At 42.7% G+C, this 26,762-nt stretch overlaps 2 protein-coding genes across 3 annotated transcripts in view; one reads left to right on the top strand and one right to left on the bottom strand.

Moving 5' to 3' along the window:
* The window catches only part of RNGTT (RNA guanylyltransferase and 5'-phosphatase), a 186,010-nt gene extending 164,248 nt beyond the window's left edge, over positions 1-21,762 (bottom strand). The window contains exon 1 of one of the 2 annotated variants that reach the window (XM_079328454.1): positions 20,051-21,762. Coding sequence is in view for 1 of the 2 variants with exons in the window: in XM_079328453.1 (XP_079184579.1) it covers positions 4,306-4,369 (64 nt within the window). In the remaining variant the exon portion in view is untranslated. Of the gene's footprint in view, positions 1-4,305; positions 4,517-20,050 lie in introns of those variants that run through there. The other variant, XM_079328453.1, reaches the window with a different exon arrangement.
* LOC306798711 (uncharacterized protein) lies at positions 20,660-25,105 on the top strand (the record flags this gene model as incomplete). Its single annotated transcript, XM_079298914.1, has 3 exons — positions 20,660-20,665; positions 21,746-23,399; positions 23,967-25,105. The coding sequence occupies 3 exons, from the start codon at positions 20,660-20,662 to the stop codon at positions 24,044-24,046; spliced, it is 1,740 nt and encodes a 579-aa protein (XP_079155040.1). The 3' UTR covers positions 24,047-25,105.
* Between the last annotated feature and the right edge of the window lie 1,657 nt (positions 25,106-26,762).

The raw sequence follows: 26,762 nt of genomic DNA on the forward strand, positions 1-26,762 counted from the left end.
CAGGAAAAGACAGACAAAGTAGTCCAGTCAGCATCCCCTTTCAGCATTTGAATACCTACAGACAGCTGTGGAAGTGATGAATATTTCATATAGAGCCCATTTACTATGATTTTCAAAGATGAAACACAGATGTTTGGAAGTACTTAGGTGCTCAGCTTCTATAAATTCCAGTTTCTTCTTCTCTACCTGGAAATTTTGCAATTTGGATTTTGTACAGATGCTTGAAAACCCTCCTTCCCTGTGTGCATACAAGCCTCTCATTAAGCATGATCAAGCTACCAAAAATCTAAGCTTTAATTCTAAAAAGATTTCTAAACTTTTTGAGCAATATGGACATGTATAAAGGAGGCAGTAGCTAGTCTCTCTTCACAGTTTTGCCTTACATCTTATGCTAAAGAAGTGATGCAGTAACAGCTGATTCCAACTCAACTTAAGCTTCCATGCATAAGCTTTTGAAGATTAAAAAATCATATGCTGAATTAGGTGATTCAACAGTAACAAAGTGATACTTTACATGTATATCAAAGCATCCCAAGTCATGCGAGTACCTAAACTACACTATGACACTAATTATAACTTCTCAATAGAATTTCCAAATTAACTTCAAAACATTACTGGAACACTGAAAACTGATTATTACCTATTTCCACAATTAAGTACAAATTTGTCAAATAGTTCTGGAAAGTGGCTATTAAAAACCAATTAGTTACCTGTCTAACAGATGGTATTTCTTTAGGCTGAAAAATAGATAAAAATTCTAAAAATAAGAGCCCAGTATAAAATGAGAGCACAGACATTAAGTGGATAAATCTGAGGGAAATCGAAGTGAACAGTGTAAGACATCATATCTTCTACATGTATATGCTTTATCTTTGCCACATTTTTATCTTCAAATCTAAATTCTAGAGTATACCAGTGAAAAAATACTCTTAATTTAGCCTAATTTTCTGTGACATGAAGCTATCAATTCAAAGCATGATATACATAATTATGTATGACCATGTATGTTTAGATTGAGAGTTGATTATGAAGGCTGCAATGGATAAAGTGACTGAGGTTAAGGAAATAAAATTAAATTGTAAAATCCACAATTAAAAAACCCCAATATCTCTTAAAAGCAACAGTTTTCTGATTCAAGAGAACTATGCTGGATCAAAGCATCCATTTCACTTAGTATGTCATCACCAACACAGACCAATAACAGACAGCCAGGAAAGATAGCAAAACAGTGGGAAAGAGAATCCATCATCAGATCGTTCTCCCCAACTATAACAAGCTATAGCTCAGAAACTTCCTGAACCAGAAGCATTACTCTTATTAAAGGTGCTTTCTTATATGCAATATAGATGCTTTCCATAATATCCCCCTGTTCTGCATGCTAGATGTGTATCTAGAACAGGATTAACTAATATGCATCAATAGAAGGAGGCTAGAAACCACTGCTGAGACACTGCTCATGCCTTTTCTTTCATATCTTGCTAGCACTTTCCATGGCAAAATTGCCCAGAGAATGGGTTTTCAATGGTCATGAAAAGCAGATACTTGCTGAGATGGTGGTGTCAAGGCAGTAACTTATCATTTCAGATCTAAGTACTCAGAGAAAGCTCTTTTCATTGAAATGACTGATGTTTTATTACAATGCAATGAATGTGAAAATGTGTAATTCTGAGGAACTCCTGTACCATAAAACCAGAAAGTGGCACAAAACTACCAATATTTAAAGAAGTAAACTCAAAAATAATGGGAGAATTCACCCTATCCAGGATAAAGAGCCCTGTTACCCTGATTTAACTCAATCTCACCAAGAGCAGCTTCAGGGCTCATTAGTACTTGCATTGCATTTAGAAATTCTAGATGCCACAACCATGAGACAAGAGTATCATGATCAAACACATGATAAATATGAGTCCACAGAAGCCATACAAACCTTGTTTAGTAACACTATTACTAATACATTATCAGATGGAAATAAAGTCACACACAGGGACTTAGAAATCTGATTTAAACACTAATTAAAACTAGAATGCAATATATGGGAGACAATACCAACACTAATAAAACCGTAAAAATTATCTCCTGTAAAACTGCTGGTGTCTTTGAATGTAAAAGCAAAAAAGGGAAGAAGACTGATGGAATACCATTACTTCTGGTAAGTTGTTCACACTAAAAAACTAAAAATCAGGAGAATGAGAACACATCCTGATAAAGCACCCAAAGAAAGGAGCCAAGCACTTTCAGGTTTTTTACTGTGCATTAACTTCCTGTGCATGATCACATGGAATGGAAAAGAATTACCTTGCAGTTCCTGAATAAACAAACACACAAGCAGTGATGGCACAGCAGATGACACACTGATGACCCTCATTCGTGCTTACTCTACGTTGCTATTTCTGAGAAACCACGGCTCAAAAGACAGACAAACAAAAGCCACAACTAACAGAGATCAAGAACTTGCTGAGAAGAAAAACGCAGAATAAAGAATCATTAGTCTGTTTTTGTCATGGTCAAAGGCTTAGGCTATCATATCTCTCTTATTAGATACAAAGTAATGCACATGGCCATGATCAGGAGAAAGAAATAATGGACATGAGCAATCCGACAACACTGTTATTTAACTGAGCCAAGTTCAGAGAAATACAAAGAACATGAAGAAAACCAATAATCCACAAAACGAACAGTTGATGTTAAATACTGATGGTTACTGAGGATTAAACCAACTGAGGTTCTAAATATACTCATCAGTGTCTTCCATTCCACAAGCAAGAGCCATCAAAAAAATGCAACATGATGTGGAAATGTGCAATGGAAAACACAGGAGTTGTAACTATTAAGTAAATCATGGCACAGTCCCAGTTTAAATAACACTGAGTAGCACATGTGTTTTGAAAACATACCTTTACATCACCACAGAGAGGGATATGAAAGGAGTGAAAACTAGAAAATATTGGAGAAAAAAAAAAAACAGCAACTGGGGATTGGAATTGCTTGCATTATAAAGAAAAGAAGAACTTGAGAAAGCTGGAAAGAGATGTTTGCTTGCTTTATCTCATACCAGGAAGCAGAGGAAAAATTCACCTGAAGTCAGTGTGATGGTTAACACACAATCAAAAACATGTGTCTAGATGATACTGAATTCACTGCCACTGTATGCCAGACTAGATACAAAGACTGATTCAAAGTAACAACTGAGACAGTCCATCATGGGCAAGAATGTAATATCCAAGAAGACAGCAACCACTGACAAACTCTGAAAGACAAGTGTAACACTGGAGTACACCACTTTAACTCATTTTCCAGCTAAAGAACTCAGGAACACACTGGTGACTGGAAGGGCACTGTCAGTCAGCAGAGTAACAAACTGACACAGATAAGACTACAGAGATTTAGGAAAAAGAGAACCAAACATGGAAGAGGCTGCACAGAATCATCTGGTGTCACAGACTGGTCAGGGTGGAGAGGACCACAGAGGGCTGTCTGGTCCATCCTCCCTGCCAAGCAGGGTCATCCTACAGCACATTGTACAGCACTGCATCCAGACGGACCTTGAGTACCTCCAGTAAGGGAGACTTAATCTCTCAGGGCAATCTGTGCCAGTTTAGTCACCTGCACAGTAAAATAGTTCTTCCTCACGTTCAAGTGGAACTTCCTGTGCGTCAGTTTCTGCCTATTGCCTCTTGTCCTACTGTTCAGCACCACTGAGAAGAGCCTGTTTCCACTTTCCTGACACCCACCCTTTAGATATTTATATACATTAACGAGATCTCCTCTCAGTCACTTCTTCTTGAGGCTGAACAAGCTCAGCTCTAAGAAAAATGCTCCAAGCCTCTGATCAACTTAGCAGCCCCAGTATGGCACTCTCTGCACGCCTGGCTGTCACTTCTCTCATCACATGTGACAGAGACGAAAAGTTTCAGTCCGAAACCGAGCCAGTGGAAGCGAGAGCCCAGCACGAAGGCTCCGGGGGCAGGAGGGGGCCCGTACCCCGCACCCCGGTGAGGCCGGGGCGAGTCCGTGTCCGAGCGGGCACCGGCCGAAGGGAGGGCGAGCCCGGCGCTGCCGGCAAAGCGCTGCTGCGGGCCGGGCTTGACGGACAACAGCCGCCCAGGGGGAGTCAGCTCCGGGACAAACACCGGCCAGGAACTCGGGGGAACACTGCATAGCCGCAGCCCCGGGACAAAGAGCTCCGGCCGGGACAGAGGGCGAGATGCCGCGGCGGTCCCGGCGCCGAGGAGGAGCGGGACCGGCGGGCAGCGGAGCGCCGCAGGGGAGGGGACCGGGCAGGGCCGGACTGGGCCGGGCGCTCACCTGCCACGGGCTGTCCCCTCCTGGGGCAGTGGAGCCAGCGCGGCGGGATCTTGTTGTAAGACATGGCGGGGCCCGGGCGGCCCCGGGGAGGGAGGGAGGGAGGGAGGCGGGGAGGGGGCGCGGGAGCGGGGCGGCCCCGGGGCGCTCAGCGGCCCCTCGCCCGCGGCGCCTCCATTCAGAGCCGGCTCCGCCTCGGCCGCCGCCGCACACGGAGCGCCGGGAGCCGCTTCCGCTTCCGGGGCTCGGGACAGGGGTGGCGCCCGGCCGGGAAGAGGGCAGCGCGAACTGGGGCTGCTCTGCCCGGGAGGGGAGGGTCACCGGCTGCTGCAGGCTCCGCCTAGCTGTGCAGGGGCGGCTGCAAAGCCGGTGAAGGGGCTGGAGCGAAAATTCTCTGAGAAGCGCCTGAGGGAGCTGGAAGAGTTCAGCCTGGAGACAAGCAGGCTCAGGGGAACTTTATCGCTCCCTGCACTGGCAGAGAGGAGCCTGCAGCCAGCTGGGGTTCGGCCTCTTCCCTCAGCAACCAGAATAAGAGAACAGTCATGAGCTGCACCAGGGGAGGTTTAGGCTGGACATCAGAAGGAATTTCTTCACAAAGATGATTAGGCATTAGAATGGGCTGCGCAGGGAGGTGGTGAAGTCACCGTCCCTGGAGGTGTTTAAGGGCAGACTGGACGTGGCACTTGGTGCCATGATCTAGTTAAAGTGATGATGTTTGGTCGTGGGCTGGGCTCGATCTCTGGGGATTTTACAACCTTATGGATTCTTTGATTCTGAGTTAGCACCTTCGAGCCACAACAGGAAAGTAACCGGACCTTAGCTGGAAGCAGCTGAGGGGATCATGTCCTGCCACAGGAGCAGTCAGCAAAGGCTGCTGCAAATGCAGAGTTTACACGGGTCTCAGGGAAGACTGAGCAGGTGCTGCAAAGAAAATGAAATCCATGCCTACTGAAATAGCAGGCTGCATCAGGTTTGGGAAACGGCCTGAGCTGAAAAAAGCTGGAGGCTTGGACAGACGTAATTCCTCAGGTTTTGCTTTTTGCCAGATGTTCCCTAATATCCAGAAGTGAATGTGGAACTAGGTGGATCCTTGTAGGTAGTGCAGCTTATTCTAATCAGGATGTAACAGGCTTGGTAGTGTAGCAGAGATAACTCTGTCCTGGGCCTTCTGTTTCTTTTGTGAAAAAGCACACCCAGAAAGATGGCATGCAGAGAGGTATGCTTAACAAAATCTTTGTTTCCATACAGAAAGCCTGTGCAAAATTCTCCTTGGGCTTTAAGAGGTCTATTACATGGACTCAGTTGAAGAATTGTAGCCCTGCAGTGTTTGTCCATGTGAAAGGAATATTTAAGGTGTGGCCTGGTTTAACTCCTCTAGCAACTAAACCCACACAGCCACTTACTCTCTCCTTCCTTTCACAGAAGGGTGAAAGTGACAAAGATCAGCAGTTGAAATAAACATAAGGAAAAAATAAGGAATTTATTTACCATTTCCTATTGGCAGGTATGTGCTTAGCCATTTCCAGGTAAACTGGGATTCATAATTCACAATGGTGACTTGAGAAGAAAGACACCATAACTCCAAATGGCCCCTCCTTCTCCTATTTTTTTTATTGCTGAGAACAACATCATATGGTCTGGGATATCCCTTTGGTCAATTGGGGTCAGCTGTACCAGCTGTTCCAGCTGTGTCCCCTGACATATTCCCCAGCACCCCAGCCTGCTCACTGTCAGGGCAGCATGAGAAGCAGAGAATATCTTAATGCTGTGCAAGACCTATTCAGTGTTGGCTAAAACATCCCAATGTTCTCAATACTGTTTTGGTCACCAATGCAAAATGCAGCACCTGACAAGCTACTATGAAAATTAACATCTCAGTGATGCCTGAAAGATGGGCTGGAAATAAATCCCCATAGACCAATGTCTAAAGAGCAGGTATTTGTTTATTGCAGTGCTAATGGTGAGGGGGATTTCTCCACCTAACTCACCCACCCTTGTCAAGTGCTGTGGTATATTCAGACAGTAAGTATTGCTTAGTATCACTGTGTAACTACAACATCATCACATACACCCAAGAAGTAATTTACAGAGAATGATCTCATGGTTGTTAGATAGTTCTTTTGCACTACACTTGCATCTCCCCAGTTTGAGGGTCATTGAGGGTCTTTGATGAAGGCTTCCAAGATCTTCACATCTGAAATTTTCAACTTTGTCTTCCAAGCATGTGCAGTTACAGTGTTCCTTGGTTTGTCTGGTCTTAACCAGCCTAAATTCTTTGTTTTGAGGCTAATTTGATTTGTACTTGCTAATTTTTCATTAGTACTATACTTATCTATTTCTAAAGCTATCCACCTGGTGAGTTTTTTCCTCTTTTTTGCCTATTCAGCATTAAGCAACTAGTTAACCATATACTAGCCATTACATTGTATAAAAAGTTATGTTTCAGGTTATATAGGTATAAAAAGCTATGATTCAGTTTATATAGATATGTTAAAGTAATTATTTAGGTTTTATTGATATATCAGGTTATATTGATATATACAAAGTCATGATTTATTTTATATTGATATCTTATAACTCAAGCTATGTAAGCACCTTGTTACTTTGATCTAAGTTATATAGGCATCATCAGCCAAAACCAGTCCAGGTGGTTTCAGTGAAGCATTAGGAAACAATATCAAGAGATTATTTTTGTACCTAATTTTCCAGTTACTTACATTTCAGTACTGTTCTGTGTGCACTTTCTGTTTTGCCATAAGCCAGATGTGCTGCCTTTGGAAGTCAGTAGGTGTCACAGCTTTCAGAACTAACCAGAGCTGTGTGTACAGATATAATAGGAAGCCCTTAGGTTCTGTGAATATATTAAAACAATGAACATCATTTCATCCATCTAGAATTTATTACAAACTTCATTACACATTTTCCTCCTGCGTTTTATAACTGGAATTTATTAGATATAGTTTCTTCCCTAGAATATCCTCTCAGAGTAATTGAGGTATTCAGTTAGGTAGTTTGCATAACTGAGTCATTAGGTTCTCAGACTATGTTAGAAGTTTCTGAATTTTATCTTTGAAGGCTTTTGTCATGATCAGATACTAATCTTCTCATCCTAGCTAAAATTGAAGGTCTTGCTACTGCAAAAGACTAATATTATTTTCCCTAACTGCTAAATGCACTTCCATTATAATGTTACTTTATGCTGTTTGAAATAAGGTGCTGATTATCCTTTATGGAAAAAACAAGCAACAAGTCAGACACCAGGTGGTGCCGAAGACTGGTGAGAAAAGAAAGTGAATCCAGTGCAAGGCATGTTCAGAAAGGGCGAGAAGCGAAGAGCAACAGCAAGATACTCAGTATCTGATTTCGGTAAATTGGGAGCAACGTGCTGCAACGTCGGCAGTAAGGCAAAATTAGGAACGAAATCATTTGGAGAGGGAAAGATTAGTACAAAAAGATATCATGAATGAGCAGTAATCTGTTCTGATCACGTAGATTTAAGATTCTGATATGCTTTTAAACAAGTGTAAGAGCTGCACATCAAAAATATAATGTTTTATATATATAATATATTGTTAAAATGGGAGGGTATATTTTATTTAGCAATGCACAAGTAATTGTTTACATCTGATGTTGTGTTATATGCATATATATGGACTTTGCCACATTAGACTCTTTGAAACTATTTACACAGGCATCTGGTGATGTTTGCATGTGACATCAAACACTCTGTGAACAGGCATGTCCTGCTTGCTTTTATTCCAACACTTAATCTGACTCTTCTGGTGTACCAGCAGAGGAATCCAAGTCTCTCATGTCCTCCTGTGACTTTCCAAAGGTGACATGGCTGTGTCTGAACAAGGACTGTGAGGGTGGCTGTAGTGGTGATTTCGAGGATTGCTTTGAGAAAACAACTGCAAGGTGTTAATAATCTGTGATATAATAACATTCCTCTTTACTATATATCAATTTTCATTTACCTTAGAGGTACTTAAATGCTTCTACACTTAACTGTGGTTTTTGTTCACCAGTTTTAATCCTTTTCCTGGCAGAGCAGACACTACAATCAAGAAGTCACTTTCCCAGGATGCAGTTCATCCTCTGTGCCATGGGTATCACTACTTTGGGTTCAGCTCAGCCATGTTAACTTAGGTAATGGGGAGCTCAGTTTGTGTTCTTCCTTGACTTTAAACCATAAAATAAGTACCACACAGGAACCACCCACACACATGTTAACTCTTTTTCCTAATTACATACCGAACATTTACCCAAATTGTTGTTGATGAATAATTTTACACTTTTAATGTCATAAATTATGTAGCTACTTATAATATTAATGTCAGTTACCTGTTCTACAGCAAATTAATAAATTAGATACTTCTGACAGAAGAACACATGGTGTTGCCCACTTCTATAGTGATACAGGCCAATGACCCTATTACTGTTCTGATTCAGTATAGCATTATTTTCCATGTGTTCATAAAGTAATAATGAATGTAATATGGAAAACATCCCTTGGGATGCTCCATGAAACAGACATTTCTGACTCCATCTAGTAAATACATTTCTTTAAGAAAAAAAAAAGCAAACCTGCCCAACAAACAGATTATTTGCTAAACTGAAATTGCAAAAGTTAAGGGAAAGTAACTGTGAAATAAGCTTACTGTATGCAAATGTGATTAATATAATATTATTTTTCACCACCTTTGTGGTGTAGGTGTTCACTTGGAAAGAGACTTTATGCAATAAGCTTGTAAGTAAATGGAACATAGAAAAATACAGCTTTTATTTACTGATTCAATTGATTTATTCCTTGCTTATTGGTTTTAATGTTCATGGCAAACTGACTTAGGAGTACAGTGTTCCTTTATGACTGATTTCAGCATGCATGAATCTTTTGTGGGAATGGATGAGTACTGGTGAATAAATATTTTAACTTTGTTACAGTAGTTGTGTTTTATTCCAATAGTATTTACATTCTAATGGTATCATAAGAAAAAAAAAAAAAAACTCAACTAAAATAGTAAAATTAAAGCATAGTTTTAGATTTCAGGGGAAGTTAATATTATGGTTGCTTATGGTTATGTTCTCTAAGACATATGTAGGCTTCTACATTTAAAATGTATGAGTATGCACTGACTCTTAAAAATCAAAAGAAAATTCTAGGAATGCAATATTTTAAATTGATTCCTATTTGTTTGGTGTCAACACATATTTAGGAACCTAACTGCTGAGACAAATTATGTTTTCAGGTTTGAAAAATGAAAGTAATATTTAAAAAGAAAAGGATTTTATTCCTTATGTGTATACAATACGAAAAAGAGATTATGAAAAAAAAGTTTTGAGTGCCGCCATAAATTTGAGAAAATAAAATGTCATTTACAGTGTTATTTCTACAGAGAGCTTTGAGAGAAAGTCAGCAATAAAATTACCAGTCTTTAGTCTTAATGACATTAGGGGGCACCACAACCTCACAGACTTGGAATGATGTAAGTTTAAGCACAGTTACATTTCCTGTCCAAAATAAATAGGGAACAGCATAAAATAGCAAAATCAACACCTGGAATCATTCCCTGGTGTGAGGTGATGATACAGTTCTTAATAAAATTTCAAACAGAAGACAACCCAGACAACCCAGAATACAGACTACACCCTCCTTTTTCTAAGAGTAATAAAATTAACAGACTAATGGATGCTATATATACAGCCTCCTTTCAAGTCTATTTAAATCTTGATGTTTCCTTTTAGCTGAAGCCTCTAAGGTATCACAGTGTTAGTTCAATCAGTGGAGAGAATCTCAGGGAGCACAGAGTGATCTTGGGACAGAGCTGATTTAAATCCAGGTCCCTGGACTGAGCATCATGCTTGGGGTAATCACCATAAGCTGGTGTGTGCTGTGATGACATGGAAATCTCCCACTGCAAGGGAGGACATCACCTGTCTTAGGCAAAGACATGCAGACATGGCAGATGATTTACTTAGCTGGTGATTTACTTAGTAGGTGATTTACTCAGCAGATTTATCTGGGAAGAGGGTGTCTGTCCAGAGGGTTGGTGTGCTGGAAGAGGGACACAGCTGTGGCTTCAAGCACTGATTTGCAGGCCTGAAAAACAAGATGCCTTGATATTGATCCTCTACAGCTGAAATGATAGTGTGTTTGATGTATCAGAGATAAGAAGCTGGACAACAAGCTTATAAGCAAGATGCCTGTCATTCCTGAAGAGTTAACACTGGTCTCCCTAGTGTTCTTACAGTTTGACTTACACAGCTGAGGCCTTACTTGCATCAGCTCTGAAGGAAGCTCTTCCATGGAAATCCACACTGTAAAAAATATCCACACGTAACACTGAAGAGTATATGTTCTACTGCATAATATGAATCATCTGATAGTAGTGTGCTTGGAGTACAGATGAAGTAATCAAACAATTAAAATGTCACGATGGGAGATGACTAGCAGTAGGGCAAAGTATGACATGATATATGAGAAACTCATCTAATTTAATTAAGTGGAAAGTATGACTCATAGTCTTTGGAGCTGGGCTGGGGAGTGACTGGATTCCACAAAATAGAGCAGTGTTCTGATGCTACACTTTCTAGTTCCTCTACTGCCTGAATATGGACACCTTAATAAACAGCTTGCCCTGACTGGAGGCTGTGGTTAAAACTAATGGAGTAACTGAGGTCCCGGTTAGAGCAGGAGGCAGACTGGGGCAGAAATAGCTGTTAGAGAGTTACCACTTCTCTACAGCCTGAAATAGCAAAGAGAGTGGCAGTGTTTCAGCCTATAAACCTGCATGCATGATGATTAAGATCTGGGTTACTATACTGGCAGAAATCTTTCTCATGTGATCAGTCACACAAAGAAAAGATTATTACCCTTAGGCACTCTCTCAGACTTTCTACATCATAATTTTGTACCTATAGATATATATGCTATGATTTTGTATATGAATATATAGCCTGTGAAGAATAATACATGTAGGAGCTATAATAAAGTACCTGAGAAAATACATACATAAATATAAGACCTTATTATACAAAATATGTGTAACATACTGTACAAAAGTCAATTAAGACCACAGTCTCTCTTTTGAGGTGCTTGAGAAGTCCTGAAAATACCCCAAGAAACCGGCCAAAGGCAAAGGAACAGAATACAGACTGAAGCAGAGGGATCAGCCTGACAGATCCACAGGCTTTTTAAAAATCAAATCTGAATATATATATTCTATACAAATTAAGTTATGTTAATACATATGTATGGTTATATATATAATCAGATGCTCAAACGTTGCTCTTGTGAGGTTAGTTTTGCTTTCTGTTGGTATGCATTGTGGAACAAGCTGTACAAGAACATATGCTACTCTTTCCCAAAAAAGCCTCACTCCAAACTAGAGAGAGGGAAGCATATCCTACATCTGCAGCATCACTGATCTAGAGAACTTTAGGAATAAACTGGCAAATGTCATTTTAAATAATGATGTTGAATAGATTGTAAATTCTTATCATCCAAGCATTCCTTAGAGAAAGAGAAAATAATTAATTTTTGTTTGGAATATGCCTGTAACTTCCTATGCTCCTTTCACATTCTCACCACTTTAGGCTTCACAGAATAATGATATTTTGTGATGGACATGATGGAATAGACATGACCTCAGAGAACATAGTCCTGTGGTCCATTGCTGTTCATACACCTATAGCTGGAGTCAATGCCACATCTTTCCACTGCTTGTTTTACCTACTGCAACTAGGTTAAGATTAATTAAAAAAACCCTTATACTCAAACCTTCACTCAGTGCAGAAAAAGTCCTTCTCCAGGTGGATTTTTAGGGAATTTCTCAGAGAGATTAAGTTCCTCCAGGAAGGGAAGGAGGTAAGAAAATGAAATTAATTTCCAAGATTTGAAAGGAATTTCCAAGATCTCTGAGTAGTTTAAAGCTTTGGGTTTGCAATCCATATACTCTGAAAGAGTGCAGGTTATTACTGGAAAATGTTAACACTTCATCAGAAAAGTCACTTTGTGAAGTCCTGGATCTAGCTTAGCCCTACGGAAACAGCTTCTCAAAAATCCCCTTTGGGAGAAAAATCTTCACATGTCCTTCTACTTTCAAGGAGTTAGATCTGCTAAAATTATTTTAATATTGTATTTTTTAATATAATTGGATGTTTTGTCAGACACCCACTATGTCACACATACTAGGCTTTCTAAACCTCAGGGAAAGACTTACCAGACTTGGTAAATTTGTGACCTATACATGTTCTCTAACACAGAGAATTAGAAAAATATGCCAGCATGTGTTGCTACACGACAGCAAAGAGTCATGAACAGAACTAAAAATTATTTATTAAATGTAATTTATTGAACAACACCACAGGGATAAAGATGCCCAAATTAGTATAAACAGCATGTACACAATGCTGGTCATACTCAAGGTTATGCTGTTTTAAAACAGGAAGCCTGTTTTGATTATTTATCTCAGATGCAAAGTTTGATTACCACAGAGGGAACAGAGAGAACGAAAAGACAAGACATTTTGTCCTGAAAAACAGCCCACTTCATAATTTTCTATTCTTCTCTGTACTGCAGTTGTATCAGCTTTGAAATGGGTAGAGCTGTTGCTAGGTGATCATCTTTATCCACTTTGTAGCTGAAATTTCAGCCAGGCTGGAAAGAGTTTTTATATCTCTAACAGCATAAAATTAAATTCTAAGGCATTAATAACTGTTTTCAGTGCAACCCTGTTTCTAACTATGGGCCTCTTTCCTGGGGCCAACCCAAGCACCAGAACAAGCAACGTACTTGCGTAGGCTGTGGGTCAACATGGTTTAAGTGGTAGCAGCTGCAAACCCTCCCTGAGCAGTTCCCTTATCTCAGCTGTGTGCATCTGGCTGGAGCACCCTTTCTTCTCCACAAGGATTCCTCTCTTGTGCTAAGCAACTGTCTGTGCAGCGGGACAAGGCTGGGAATCAATGCAGCCAGAAAACAAACAAGTCTTCCACTCCCTCCTTGCTTGGCTCAGCTGGGTGGAGTTCCTCACTCTGGTTTGTTTCTGGCTGCACAAGGGGTCTGGATAAACTCAGAGGGAACTGCAGTGGATGAAAAGGAGCAAATGGGCATGGCTTGGACAGGAGAGCAGCTGTTCAGCTGCTTTAACACATGCCTGGCATTGCAGCCAAATATCAAAATAGAGCCTCAGATTTTCTTAGTTTTGTTATCTACCAAGGAAATCTGGGTCAGCCTTATGTGTAAAGCTAATTAAAGTTAGAACTGACATTAGTAATCCAGATCTTGAAACAAACATATATCATTTATACTTTAACTGAAGAATGTGAGGGGAATTTTATTGTCGTGTCTCTTGAGATTTCAATATAGAAAAGACAGTTAAACCCAGGACAGTTCTCACATAACCACAGTCATCAAACTAGGGTTATATCCCCTGTTGTTCCCGATCTACTATATTTTGTTACATCTGTTAGTGACACCCACTTTTTTTTTGGTTTTTTTTTTTTTTACTTCTGGGTGGCAAAATCACATGTACAAAATTTTGCAGTTCCTTTGGTTTTTCTTTTTTCTTTTTTCTTTTTTTTTTTAATGGGGTAAAGGCTACAAAGAATGGTTTTTAATTACATTCATCGTCTGTTTAATGTTAAATATTATTTTCTTCTACATGAACCATAACATACAAAAACCCCACTAAGTAACCGTGTATCCAGTTTCGACAGCATTAGTCACCTTGCAGATACAGTAATTTCTGCCATTGAAGGAGAGGGTGGCCTGCAGTGAGTACTTGCCAGCCCGGCAGATCCACCCCAGCCCATCTGTGGTGGGCAAGCAATCTACCACCTGCCCTTTTTATTCTTTATTCTGCCTTCTGGGGAAGCAGCCTGGGGCCAAGCTTGCAGAGCTCCCTTTGGGATTGCTGATCTCTTTCTGCCCTAAGGGCATGCCACTTCTGCAGCAACTGGCAAAAATTCTTCTGCAGTGAAAACTCGCTTTCAATCACACCTGCTGTTGAATAGGCTGCCAAAATACAAGTATTTCAGCCTACTAGCACACTGGCTGAGCCAACATGATGTATACACAAAGTACATTTGTTAATTTACTTTCTTAGAAGTTATTTAGAACAAGAGTGTAACCAAGAAAAAAGAATCCACTAACCAGGAAGGAAAGCTGGGAATGGAAGAAAAGGCTCAGTAGTAGCATTCCCTGGGGAATGCTAAGAACCAAACAAGGGATCAGGGGAAAAAAAAAAAAACCTAACACACAAAACAGCATAACAGAGAAACCTTTTGATAGGACTCCCCAGTGTTTGCATCATCCAGCTGCCCTTCATAGAAGTAGTACATAGAGTTAAAGATAGGCTATCTAGCAGGCAGCAGTGACAAGTCATGCTGCCCTGTGTGTACCATGTATGTGTAACACAGTGTATGTTCAATCCAGGAAACTTTTGTTTCCCAGGTATTGTAAAATGGATATCAGCAGGATACTTGATTCAAGTCTCATTTACAGATTGATAGAGAAACAAATATAGTTTTGTCCCAGTCTTGTTTTGTCTGTTAGCCGAGCTGAACTATTTCTGAGACAAAGCATTGACCCCTATCTTGAAGCATAGCTTATAAATAATCAAGGGCAAAGAGCATGTACAAGTGATTTCACAACTGTAAGTGTTGATGAATAGATGCCGAAACCAAAAATTCCTACAGTGCTACGCAACTTCCAGTAGTCATCAGCAAGTTACACAAATTTTCTGGTTTATATTAACACGTAAGGGAAACATATTCCATGACTCGTACTTTGCTGTATGTCCCAATTACCTCATTGTTCAGTTAAAGTGTAAGAAACAGACATTAGGTTGGACTGAAGTCTTTGCAATCATTTCTGATAGGTATTTTAATAAAAAAGATTGTACATACTTATTAAGATCTGCATAGCTGACCATTATTAAAACCTGAATTTTAACAACTTCTAAGCTTGAGTTTTTACAGCTATTCTACTCAATATAGTTCAACATTAATTTTTGTTTTGAAACAGATGTTTTATCACTTATGTAGAATTAGTGTTTTGGTCATGACTTGCATTTTTTTCATTGTCTGTGTAGCACAGACAGTATGAATAATCTTGTTAAAAGTAATTGATTTCCCATACTAAAGTATGTACACATGATTCTTGGTGAACAAAAGAAAGCAACTGCTTTGGCATATCCTGTAATCTGAACATTCCATCCCATCCTTTTTTACCACAATTTCTTTCCAAGGTCTGTTGCAAGTAATAAATATAACACATCCCACTGAGTTTCATAACTTCCACAAAAATACATACAGCTCTTTGTAAAGTCAGCAAAAGCCCTGTGTGAATGCATGCCAAAATGAAGGCAGGGAGACCAGAATTTCATTTAGCAGTAGCCTTACTACAGTATTTACTTAATCTTTCTATGATTAAAAAGAAAAACAATATCATTTGCTTTGAGAGCTTGCACATATTACATCACCTCACCATGTCACGTCCTATTTGGTGTTCTATAACCCCAGCCTTGGGAGCCTACGTAAGCAGCAGCTGATTGATTTGCACCTCTCTTATCAGATATATCAGAGCACTCACAGTTATACTAGTATTATTTTGCAAGCAGTTTGTAATTTTTATTTGCATTTGTTGGCCTATTATTAAAATAGATCAGAACTGAATAACAAGACCTATTCTCTCCAATTATAGATGTTTCATTTTTCTATAATGCCTCCTATTTAGTATAATTATCTGCTATATATGTAGTTTCTGACTTGCCAGTGCCTGAGGCTTGATTTTAAAGACAATTGGTGGTGGCTATTCTGGATACAAGAAGCATTGCAGAAGACAGCAGCAAGGAATTATAGAAAAAGAAAGCATAAGGGATTTTACTGTGACATTTTAAAGGCTAAAGGAATGTATGACATCAAAAGAGAATAGGTCAGGTAGGCAGCAGAAGCCTTGGCCAGAACCTGCAAATAAGCCATTTGAAATTTGAGGCAAACAGGAATGAAAAACAACAAGGGCAGCTGAAAGAGGACATAACTGAGCTAATAAGGACGGTGCCTTGCCAGAACGATAACACAGATGTATTAAGTCATGCAATTGTGGACAGAAGATAAGTGGGATCAGAGAATAGCACCGAGAACTGATGAGGGCCTGAACAAGGTTTTGCCAGGGGAAATGGAGAACAGCTGGTCCCTGTCGAAAATGGTGAACGAGGAGGGGGAAAGAGGGGGTGGGGACACCGTTGTAACTTTCCAGTTCCTCTCAGCAGACAAAAGAAAGCTGATGGCAGCGGAGCAGGAGAGATGAAAGGCTTGTAGTTGCACATCTCTTTCTTTAAAGAGGGAAGCAAAACCAAACTAGATTGGTATCATCAACTATAAATGGCATGCAGGAAGAGTTTTGGAAAATGGAAAATCACAATGTTGCTCAGTGGTGAGAAACTTCCCTCACCTTCCAGCTAAGGACACGTCACTGGAAAAGTCCCAGCCTGGGAAAAAAAAAAAAAAATCCACTGAGCAAACAAATTGCACAGGCAATGAAAACAGAAAGTGGAACAAAGTCAAATGATACTTCAGCTTTAAAGGAGTTTATTTTCAGGTTAGCATTTCCTTGAGTGGCATCAGCTCAAGTTCAGACAAGAAAAATCTCATTAGAGTGAAAATGACTGGTAAACTTCACTGCTGATATTAGGCCATTGAAAGAAACTCACTTATTAAAAATCTAAGATTTCAACCTGGGAATTTTTGAATTTTCAGCTATTGAGTGTAGTAAAATGATGCCACTGACAAACCAGATATCCAGGATTAGGCAAGTTAGTAGAAATTTTTCCCCTTAATTTACATGTATTTCTAGACAAAGAAGTCCTTAACTAAACCCTTCTGAACAACTCACTGGGCATGGCTCTTTGTCTTGCTAGCAAGTTCAGTAGTGAGAATTTTTCCACCTTGTCTATAAAGTAAACAACGTAAAAACTTCCTTGATCACAATGAGACAAAAAATACAGTGTTGAATAAAATTCTAGGCTTCTTACCTCTCTAACTAGCATTCATAAAAATAAAAATACTGACATAAATTATTACCCTTCTCTGATAAAAATCTACTTTCAACAAAGGTACTTCATATTAATTAATCATAGCAACGTTAACTCAAATTCTGGAAACAATTACAGTGGCAGCACTTTGTAGATGTAATCTAGGAAAATAATCAAGACTGTTTTACCTTTGCTTTTCTGCTCCCCCACTTCATGACTGCTGCAGCATCCTGGCCCATGCACGTGACAGTCCAACCCTGCTAGCAAACCTATTCACATTCTCTCAGACTTGGGAAGAGGATCAATGAAGTCTTTGGGTGAAGAGGTTATGAGTTTTTTGTTTGTTTGTTTGTTTGTTGTATGGCTTCTAACATGTATAAATAGTAGAAGTGAACCAGAACTGCAGTAAGGTTTCAAAGTTTGATTATTACTTTTCCTGTTACAAGATAAGGGTAATGTTACGACAACAAGGGGCACAAAGAACTTTACTGCTAAGGTGGAAGCTCAGGGCTCTAGTCCATTGAATCACATCTCTAGTTTTGGAGCTTCAAACAACAGAGAACAACAGTAACAAAAGCTTTCCTGAGGCACTAAGCTGAAGGGGGCAAACATGAAATTCAGTCATGTTTCAATTCCTGCATCTGATGCAGTTACTGCGTCAAACTTTCTAAAAGAGAAGTGTCATGAATTTTCCATGTGTGCTCTCACATGCACGGTAGGAAGTTCCAGGATGGGGCCATGGTGGGGACAATGACAATGCTCCCAAAAACGCACTAATTTGACCTAATTTATAATTTTTATAGGAATGTTTTTTTCTCAAAGTAATTTTTGGGCAATAAAACCAGGTTGTGACAGTATTGCAAGCATGATCTGCTGTTCTTTAAAAGTTGTTTTTTCATGAGTACACACTAGTGTTGATCAGGACAAGGTAATGTGTTATCTGACAGCCAGAACCTGTCTTATGTTGGGTAACACCTTATTGCAAGTATCTGTCTTAACACTTTTCACTTTTGGCTAACAGAGTGTGCTAAAAGAATTTATTTTACTCCTCTGCATAGCTGTTGGTAATTTGGAAGCTTTGCAATTTTTTGTCTTCTGATAGTACAACCATGCTGTTTGAAACCATTTCAAATTAGTTGCATCTGAAATGCTAAGAGGTTTGCTCTTGGATTCAACTCATGCTATTCCTTACAGTAACTCAGTCAAGACCTTACTCATGGGAATAAGTACCACCAAAAATCTGCACATTGCAGCCAAAAATTTTGTGCATTTTAGATACAAGACACACACAAAATTGATGTATTTACTTATAGATCATTTGATGCAGTTAAGCAACACTGAAAAAAAAGTCTTAAAGGTGAATTGTTGGTGATGTTCACTTTAGCTTTGTGCGACCAGGCTTTTTCTCAGCTGTAGTAAGGTTTTATCTGGTAAAGCTTCTTTAAATCACACAGATATGGAACTGGATCAGTCAGGGAATAGAAAACCTCACAAAGGAGGGAAGACTAAATATGCACTGAATGAAGCAGAACCAACCATACCTTAATCAGGAAAAGGATTTCCACAGTCAGACCTTATACTTGAAAAAAAAAATTATCAGATTAAGCCAATTCTTAAAGCAGTCACTGGTGATTCTCAGAGTAGAGAAGCCATTCCTAGCCCACAGCTAATTTTGCATATGGCTTTGTTTAGTGCTACGCACATCATTTTATTTTGCTGATTTTCTTCCCTGACCTTGCCCATGTTGTTACAATGAAAGTTCACTTGGCAGCTGATAAGGAAAGCAACCAATTGTAAAGCTGAGTGACTAAGCAAGAAAATATATGCAAGCCATTTGAATGTCTTGGAAAACACTGCTCACCCACAGACTAAGCAAAAAAGGCTAAAAGAACTTGAAAGCTTTCACTCTCAACATCCAAAAGCTGGAAGGTGCTAGAATTAACACAGGATATGCACAAGAAAGCCTGTACTAGGATCAAAGGGGCAATGCAGAAGTGTATGGCTGCAGAAGGACCGGCTTCACCAGGAGCTACAGAGCTGCACGTAGCTCACAGGCAGTTCACACGGGATTTCAAGGGCAGGGCTGGCACCAGAGCTGGGCTGACAGGGATGCTGGCAAGTGTCACCATTCCTGCAGCAATGGGGGCTGCCATGGACAGGGGGGCTGGGATCAGGGGGGCACAGAACAGGCTGACATCAATTCGGCTGTGCCTGACCCAGGGATGGAAAAGGCACAAGGCAGACACCGGGGAGCAGGAGTCACTTAAACAAGTTCAGTTAAATCTGCCCTTCAAAAAAGCTGATGTGTTCAGAAAAATATTAAAAAAACCCAAACCCAAACAGTATAATTACTGCTTTCTTCATGCTTGCAGTTCACTAGTCAGTCATTCCTTTTTCTTCACATAAGTGACATCACTGTCAGAAATTATTGCCTGAGGACCTAGACTGAAACCAGCTCTGCAATCACATTAAAAAGCCTCTGTGCAAATGCAGGAGCAGAGTTTAAATTAGCTTTCAAATTATTTTCCCAAACAAGAAACACAATAAATGAAACACCTCAACAACAACTCATCACTAACAATTAAAAACATAAAAGTAATAACTTTATTCTACAGACTCAACAATTTTAGTAGGGAATTAGCATTGAATGAAGATGACTGCAAATTAAACACTATCAAAACCCAGGAGTGTACGGAACACTTTAAAGGTTTTACCTTAGCTTGTGTGAGTGAAGAGTAGCTGTACATATGTGGCTACACAAATAAGCTTGCAGGTCTTTCCTGTACATTTCAACAGTACTCGCAAATTGCGCAAGATCAACCTTTGGTGTTCACTCTTGGCGTACACCAAACACACTTTGCAAAACTACTGCATCTGCATAATAGACGAGTTCAAACTTTCCCAGGAACAACAAAACTATTACAAGTACAGCTGTTTCTGTGGTATTAAGCAATCTTCAGTGTCTTCTAGGCCCATGGGATGCAGCAGCAGTTTAGGTCTTTTTCTCTCCCCTAACTTCTGTTAGGTCTCTGGTCCCCCTGGAGCCACAGCCACTCCCCAGCAGACAGTACCAGAGAGAGCCCTACCCTGGCACAGCCCAATTCCAGTCCTGTCCTGTTGCTAGGGCTACAAGGCCACACATGAAACACATCCCTGCTTCTGAGAGAAAGACAACGCCATGCCAAGGGGCTCAGAACGGGCCAGACACTGGCATCATGCAAAACAGGCTGGCGTTAACACAAATTGTTTTGTTATAATTCAGTATTGTCTGCATGCACAAGCACAGGGTATCACAATGTCCATCCCTCGGTGCTTTTAACGAGATGACGGTGAGGTAGCAGCTCTGTCCACCGTAAACATGTCTGCTCTTCAACCACAGCTACAGGACTCGAGCAGTATTTCTGGCTACCTTCATTCCAAGGTTTTTAGGAGCCACTGGTCACCAAAAGCACTATTACACTTACATAAGACCACAGTGATCATTTTCCTGCTGAAATCTTGCACAGGGACATTTGTGACCTAAATGGATTGTTAAAAGCATCATCTAAGAGGCTTTTTGCATAGGAACATTAGTGAGTAGAGAATTCAGCTACTCTCAGGTCTCAGAGGAAACACTCACTGATATAGCAGAATCACTTCTGCATACTGTGATGTGTATACAAAAGCTTCGAGTTATACAAATAAATTATTCCAAAGCAGTCACTTTATGTCAGTCATACATCCATATAATGTCAACATGTTCTCTTATTTCTCATGTAATTAGATACTTTCCAACTGGAAAGAAAAAACAAACAACCCCCCCCCCCAAAAAATAACCCAACAACAGAAAAGCAAACTAAAAAATAACAAGATCATTTTACAGTGATGCCGTTTAAATTGTAAAGATTAATAGAGGCAAAGCACATTTCATCTGAAGGATTTTATTTAGAACTTTGCTTATGGGTTTGTTCTTATCTGAACCTCAATTATCTTCCATGGACTTTATACTCTTCTCAGAAAACAAGTGTCTTTGCAATATGTATTAAACTTACTCTTATCTTGAAACTGTGTCCTGTAAGAAACAGTGGTGTTCTGTGAGTTTATTTGCTGTAACAGCATAGGTGAGAATTACTCTTCAGGCACCAAATCGACTACAAATAAGCACATATGCTTGTAAGCATCAAGCAGGTACAAGAATTCTGAATTTGATTTAAACTACTTTTAATTAAGATTCGTTAGTTTCTCTTAGCCCTCAATAAATAGAAAGCGTAAGGCATGTGGAATCCAAATTCTTTAATGGAGCTGAAGCTAAAAAGCACCATCTGCCATTTACCCCGCGGTTTTCAACCGGGACCTTTTCCTTCGTCGGTCACAAATTTCCATTTGTCCAGACCAACGCAGGGGATCTGGCCACCGATGCCGGCGAGTAGCGCACGGGGAGAGCGAGCGAGGATGTGCAGGCGGGAGCTGCGGCCGCCGCGGGCGGCGGGGCGAGAGCGCAGCAGCGCCAGGCCCCCGCTGCCGGCACGGAGGGGCGGCTACTTGCAGAGCCCCTCCAGCCGCTCCAGCGTGCCCTTCATGTCACGGATGCGCTTGGCCAGGGCGGGCACGGGCTGCATGGCGCGGTCCAGCTCCTCGCAGCGCGCCACCAGCGCGTACATGGCGCGGATGCTGAGGTCGGCCGCTTCGCCCAGGCTCTCCACGCCGTCGCGGTAGGTCTGGATGCAGCCGACGCTGAGCGCCGTCAGCGCCTGCAGCCCGCAGTGCACGTTCCGCAGCAGCTCGTCCACCTGCGCCGCCACCTGCCCGGCCAGGGCCACCACGTCCTGCAGCGCCCCGGGGTCGATGGCGGGGATGGAGGACCCGCCGGCCCCCGCCGGAGGCTCGCCCCGCGGGGCGCCGCTCAGCCGGATCCGCCGCTCCAGGTTGTTGGCTACGAACTGGGTGAGGCGCCCCTCGCGCAGCACCGTCCCCTCCAGTTCCAGGGCGCTCGCCAGCGTCGCCCGGCGCCCCTCCGGCAGCTGCCGCGCCGCCGCCGCCCCTCCGCCGCTAGCCAGGCTGAGCGCCTCCAGGCTCCGCTCGTCCCGCCCCTCCGGCGGCGCGGCGGCCGAGCCCGGCTCCTCCATGGCGAGCGACGCGTGCCCGCCCGCCGCCACCGCCCACCGGGGCCGCGCCGACGCCTGTTTACGTCTCCCGCGATTGGCTGCCGGAGCCCCGGGGGTGTGGCCTCGGCTGATCCCGCGGATCCCGATTGGCCGGTGGAGCGCCGCCCACCCGCTGCGCACTGCGAGCCCGTGACTTGGAGACCGGGGGCGTGCCCGCTCGGATTGGACGGCCCCCAAGGGGAGGCGTGGCCCCGAGTGTTTGTGTCGGTTCTGATTGGCTGGAGCGAGGGCAGAGAGGCCGCCGCTCCACCGCGATTGGTGGGGCGCGGCGGGGAGGGGCGGTGCTGGAGCCGTCAGCGCAAGGCGGTTGGCGCGGAGGCGGAAGTGGGCGGGGTGCGCCCGGGTAACAACACTGGGGAGCTGCTGGCGGCTCTCCTCACTCCCCCGCCATGTTCTCCTAGCGGCGGCTCCGATTGCAGCACCACTTCCTCAGCCCGTCACAAAGCCCGGGCAGACACTCCCCAGCAACCCGACCCGCTCATCCCCGCCTGGGCTCGACCCCTCTCCCCGGCACAACTCTGGGTACCCACGTCCCACCATGGTTACCAGCACGGCGCCACCGCCCTTCCTGGCTCGGATCTCGGCGGGCACCGAAGACCCGCGGCGGATGCCGCCCTCCGCCCTGCTCCAGCGCCTCCGGCGCGGGGACAGCAACTGCGAGAACCAGCCCAGCTGCTGCCTGGCGGGCCCGGGGGGCAGCGCTCGCCCCGCGCTGAAGAGGGTGCGGCGGAGGAAGGGAAAGATCCGGCCCGGCCCCGCGGGGCTCCTGCCCAGCCGCTATCAACAGTACCAGCAGCATCGCGCCGGGCTGGGGAGAAGGACGCCGCTGGGAACCGACCTGGTGACGGACGCCCCCCCAGAGGAGCCCCCTGCGCCTGCCCCCTCGAGACCCGCGCCCGGCAAACCCCTCAGGAAGGAGGTAAAGACAAGGCTGCGCTACTTCTCATCACTTCAGCCCTCTCCCGGAGCCGGGGGCCTGTTTTCCCGTTCCCCCGGGCTGGGGGGAGCAGCGAGCGGGGCGCCCCCTCCCCGCGCCCCCTCAGAGCGGTGAGGGGGGAACCGGCGGGGGGGCGGCAGAGTTTCCGTTACGCTCGGACGGGGCGGGGCGGGGCTAAAGGCCGAGCCGCGGGCGGCGATTGGCTGCGCGGCGCCCACCAATGAGCGCCCGGCGCTGCGCCCCAGCAACAAGCCGGATTTAGCGCTGCCGCTGGCCGCGCGCCAGCCCCGCCCCGCGCTCGCGGAAGGCGGGACGTGCGCGGCGCGCAGCGCCCCATGGCGGCCGGGGGGGGCTCCGCGCCCTCAGACCGCCCGTGCCGGCTGAGCGCTGGGATCAGCTGCGGGATAAGCGAGAAATAGCGGGGAGAAGTCTTCTCCGTACGCCTCCCCCTGCCGAGGTGGCCCCCGGCGCCTCACTAAGTGTCGGGCGCGGTGAGGGAACGCGGAGGAGAGGGGTCGTGGTTGACGTGACTCTACTTTGTCTCCGCAGTTCTTAAAAAACAAGATGGGAAAGACAGAGAAGGCGGCCGTTCCCTACGGCCAGCCCGTTCACAGCTTACATCTGTGTGAACAACCAAAGATTAACAGGCAGAAGAGTAAGTGTAACGCGCCAGTGACGAAGATCGCCTCGGCGAAAAAGATAGAGAACTTTTGGCAGGATTCTGTGTCGCCGGAAATAGTTCAGAAGCAGGAGAAAAAGCCACTTAAAAATACAGAGAACTTCAGAAATGCCAAGTCCAAGAAACCTATTGCCCTAAATGAAGTGAGCCAAAAAGAAAATTACGCTGGGGCGAAGTTTAGTGACCCACCATCTCCCAGTGTCCTTCCAAAGCCTCCCAGCCACTGGGTGGGTGGCACAGCTGAACTGTCTGACCAAAACAGGGAGTTGATGGCAGTCCATTTGAAAACTCTCCTAAAAGTTCAAGCATAGTTTCCAAGATGTTTTCAGTAATTGGCAAAGAAAACTCCATCCAGGAAACTTAAACATGCCTTGTTGCAACAAAAATTGCAAAAGACTGTCAAGTCTTACAATCACATTTAAAAAAAAAAATTCCTTGTATTATATTTTTTATGGTTGTGTAAATAATGTACATCTTGTATTATGTGTATATTCTTGTTCATACTTCGAGAGGTACATTTTAGTTTTGTTATGAAAGGATGTATTTTGCACTGCCTGATTGGTAGATGTCTTGTATATAAAATATGGACAATTTTACGTGTGTGCTTGACACATGAAGACTTGACTTGCTTTGCACAAGGCAATGAAAATTTTGGAAGGAGAGTACAGCTTTCTAATTAAGGTTCCAGATCAAATGTGAATGTTTTATTCGTGCACTACTGATAATAGTTTGACATTCTGTCCCAATCGAGTACAAACATGGAATTTTCATACAAATGTGAAGTTTGCCCTCTGCTCTGGAAACTATCTGGAATTCCTGTTCATCTGTTCATTTTTAAAATTAACTGGAATTTGACTAAAATTTCAACCCACCAATTTGAGCACTGCTGATTTCTTTAAAGAAGTTAAAAAAAAAAAACCCAACCAGGAAAAAAAAAAAAAAGCAGAGCTTTTTGCCAAAATTCAATTGGTCACTAAAAAATTAAATAAAACAATTTGGCCTCCCCTTATACATGTCTCTGTTTTTCTTTGAGTGTGTGTCTGTTAATTCAAGTATGTGAATTTAAATCACTTGATTGCCTTTTAGTGCATTGGTAGAAATACTTATTTTTTAACTGTTTCAGGCAAAATCAAGAGATGAAATATTAGATCACCGAGAATTCCTTATGTTTAAAAAAAATCACCTTTGTCAGATTTCAAGCAATTTGTGCAGTAAGACATTGAAATACATACAGTAATGCTCCTTAAATGTTTTCATAGTAAGTCACTATTAAACCACTTACTATGGAAAAGCAGCAGTGACAGAAAATGAATGGAGCAAGTAGAATTTTGTATTTTTCACCAGATTTGTCTCTTGCTTCTATCTATGCTGGGAAATACATTCACCGACTTAAAATTCTTATGGAGTCCGACTATGGATTAGTCAGGCATGTTGAGATTTGCAGTTATTTTCCTAATGTAGTGTTTAAATAAAATTAATACTAGGAAGTATTTGACATTTACGTAAGATAGAAAAGTATTTAAGTATTTTTAAGTTTTTGGATCCACCAAAAGCAATACAGTCTTTGTAGTCTGGTACCCTAGGAGAGGAGAGAAGGAAGAAAACAGCTGCTTGTATCCAGCTGAGGCGGCTCCTCAGTGTGAGCAGAGTTTGCAGAGATGCACAGCACGGCTTCATTCTGCACAGGGATTCCTTAGTAAAGCCCTGACATGAGCTTGGTCAAAGCTCAAAAACTAAGGTTTGTAAAATGCCTCCTAGTTTTCTGTTAGTGGGATTTTTTTTTTTTAAAGAGCAGTATCAAGGCAAAGAAAAATTCCACTGGAATCTCACCAAGGATGACTCAAGTATAGGTTAAATCCCAGTTTGCTGTATTTGGTTAAATGCTGTATTGATCTGTCGTTTTGCCTTCCCACCCCCCCTCCCCTTTCTCTTTTGCCCGAGTGTCACCCAAGTGCAAAGCCAAATGGCTTAGCAATTGTCCGTAGCTTTAGGCAAGGGTTAATTTTGCCTGGTCACCGTGAATCTCGCTAACTAGCTTGACAAGAGGGAGTTTGCCTCAGTCCTGTGGGTTGGCATTGTTTAGAAGGATGTGTCCTTTTTGCCTGATGATTATCTCATTACCGTCAGCCTTCTTACCTTTCCAAGCCTGCAGTGTGAATGATAGCTCTGATCCTGGATAAAATTCATCAGTGTCACACACCTTTTAGTTCCTGCCTTGATTTGCCAACACATCCTTCAGAGTTAAAGAATTCATTAAATGTTAATTGCCAGTAGTTCTCAGCTCCTCGGTCCATTCTTTTGGAGCTGGTGGTTGAGACTTCTGAAGTGTTGAAAACTGAAAATTTGCCATACCTTGTTGGACCTTAAAGGATACGATAACAACCTGGTATTTCTAAGCAGTAGCAAAAACCCCAACCCGTTTATTTACCACAAGTCTATGTCAATGATCCGACAGAAGTTTTGGAGCACTTCATGTTTCTGTCTTCCTGAGATCTTTGGGCTGAGCCCCTTCCTGCACAATTGACTGGTTTGTATATTAGGCCTAAGTGCAACATACACTTCTACATGACCAGCTGAAAATCAGAACGTGGTCATCTTTTAGGACCATATTCTGCACTTAACGCGTCACTTTCCTGCATTTTTTCCTTTATGTTTCTACAGCGTCA

Source organism: Erithacus rubecula (genome assembly GCF_903797595.1).
Source record: "Erithacus rubecula genome assembly, chromosome: 2".
NCBI lineage: Eukaryota > Metazoa > Chordata > Aves > Passeriformes > Muscicapidae > Erithacus > Erithacus rubecula.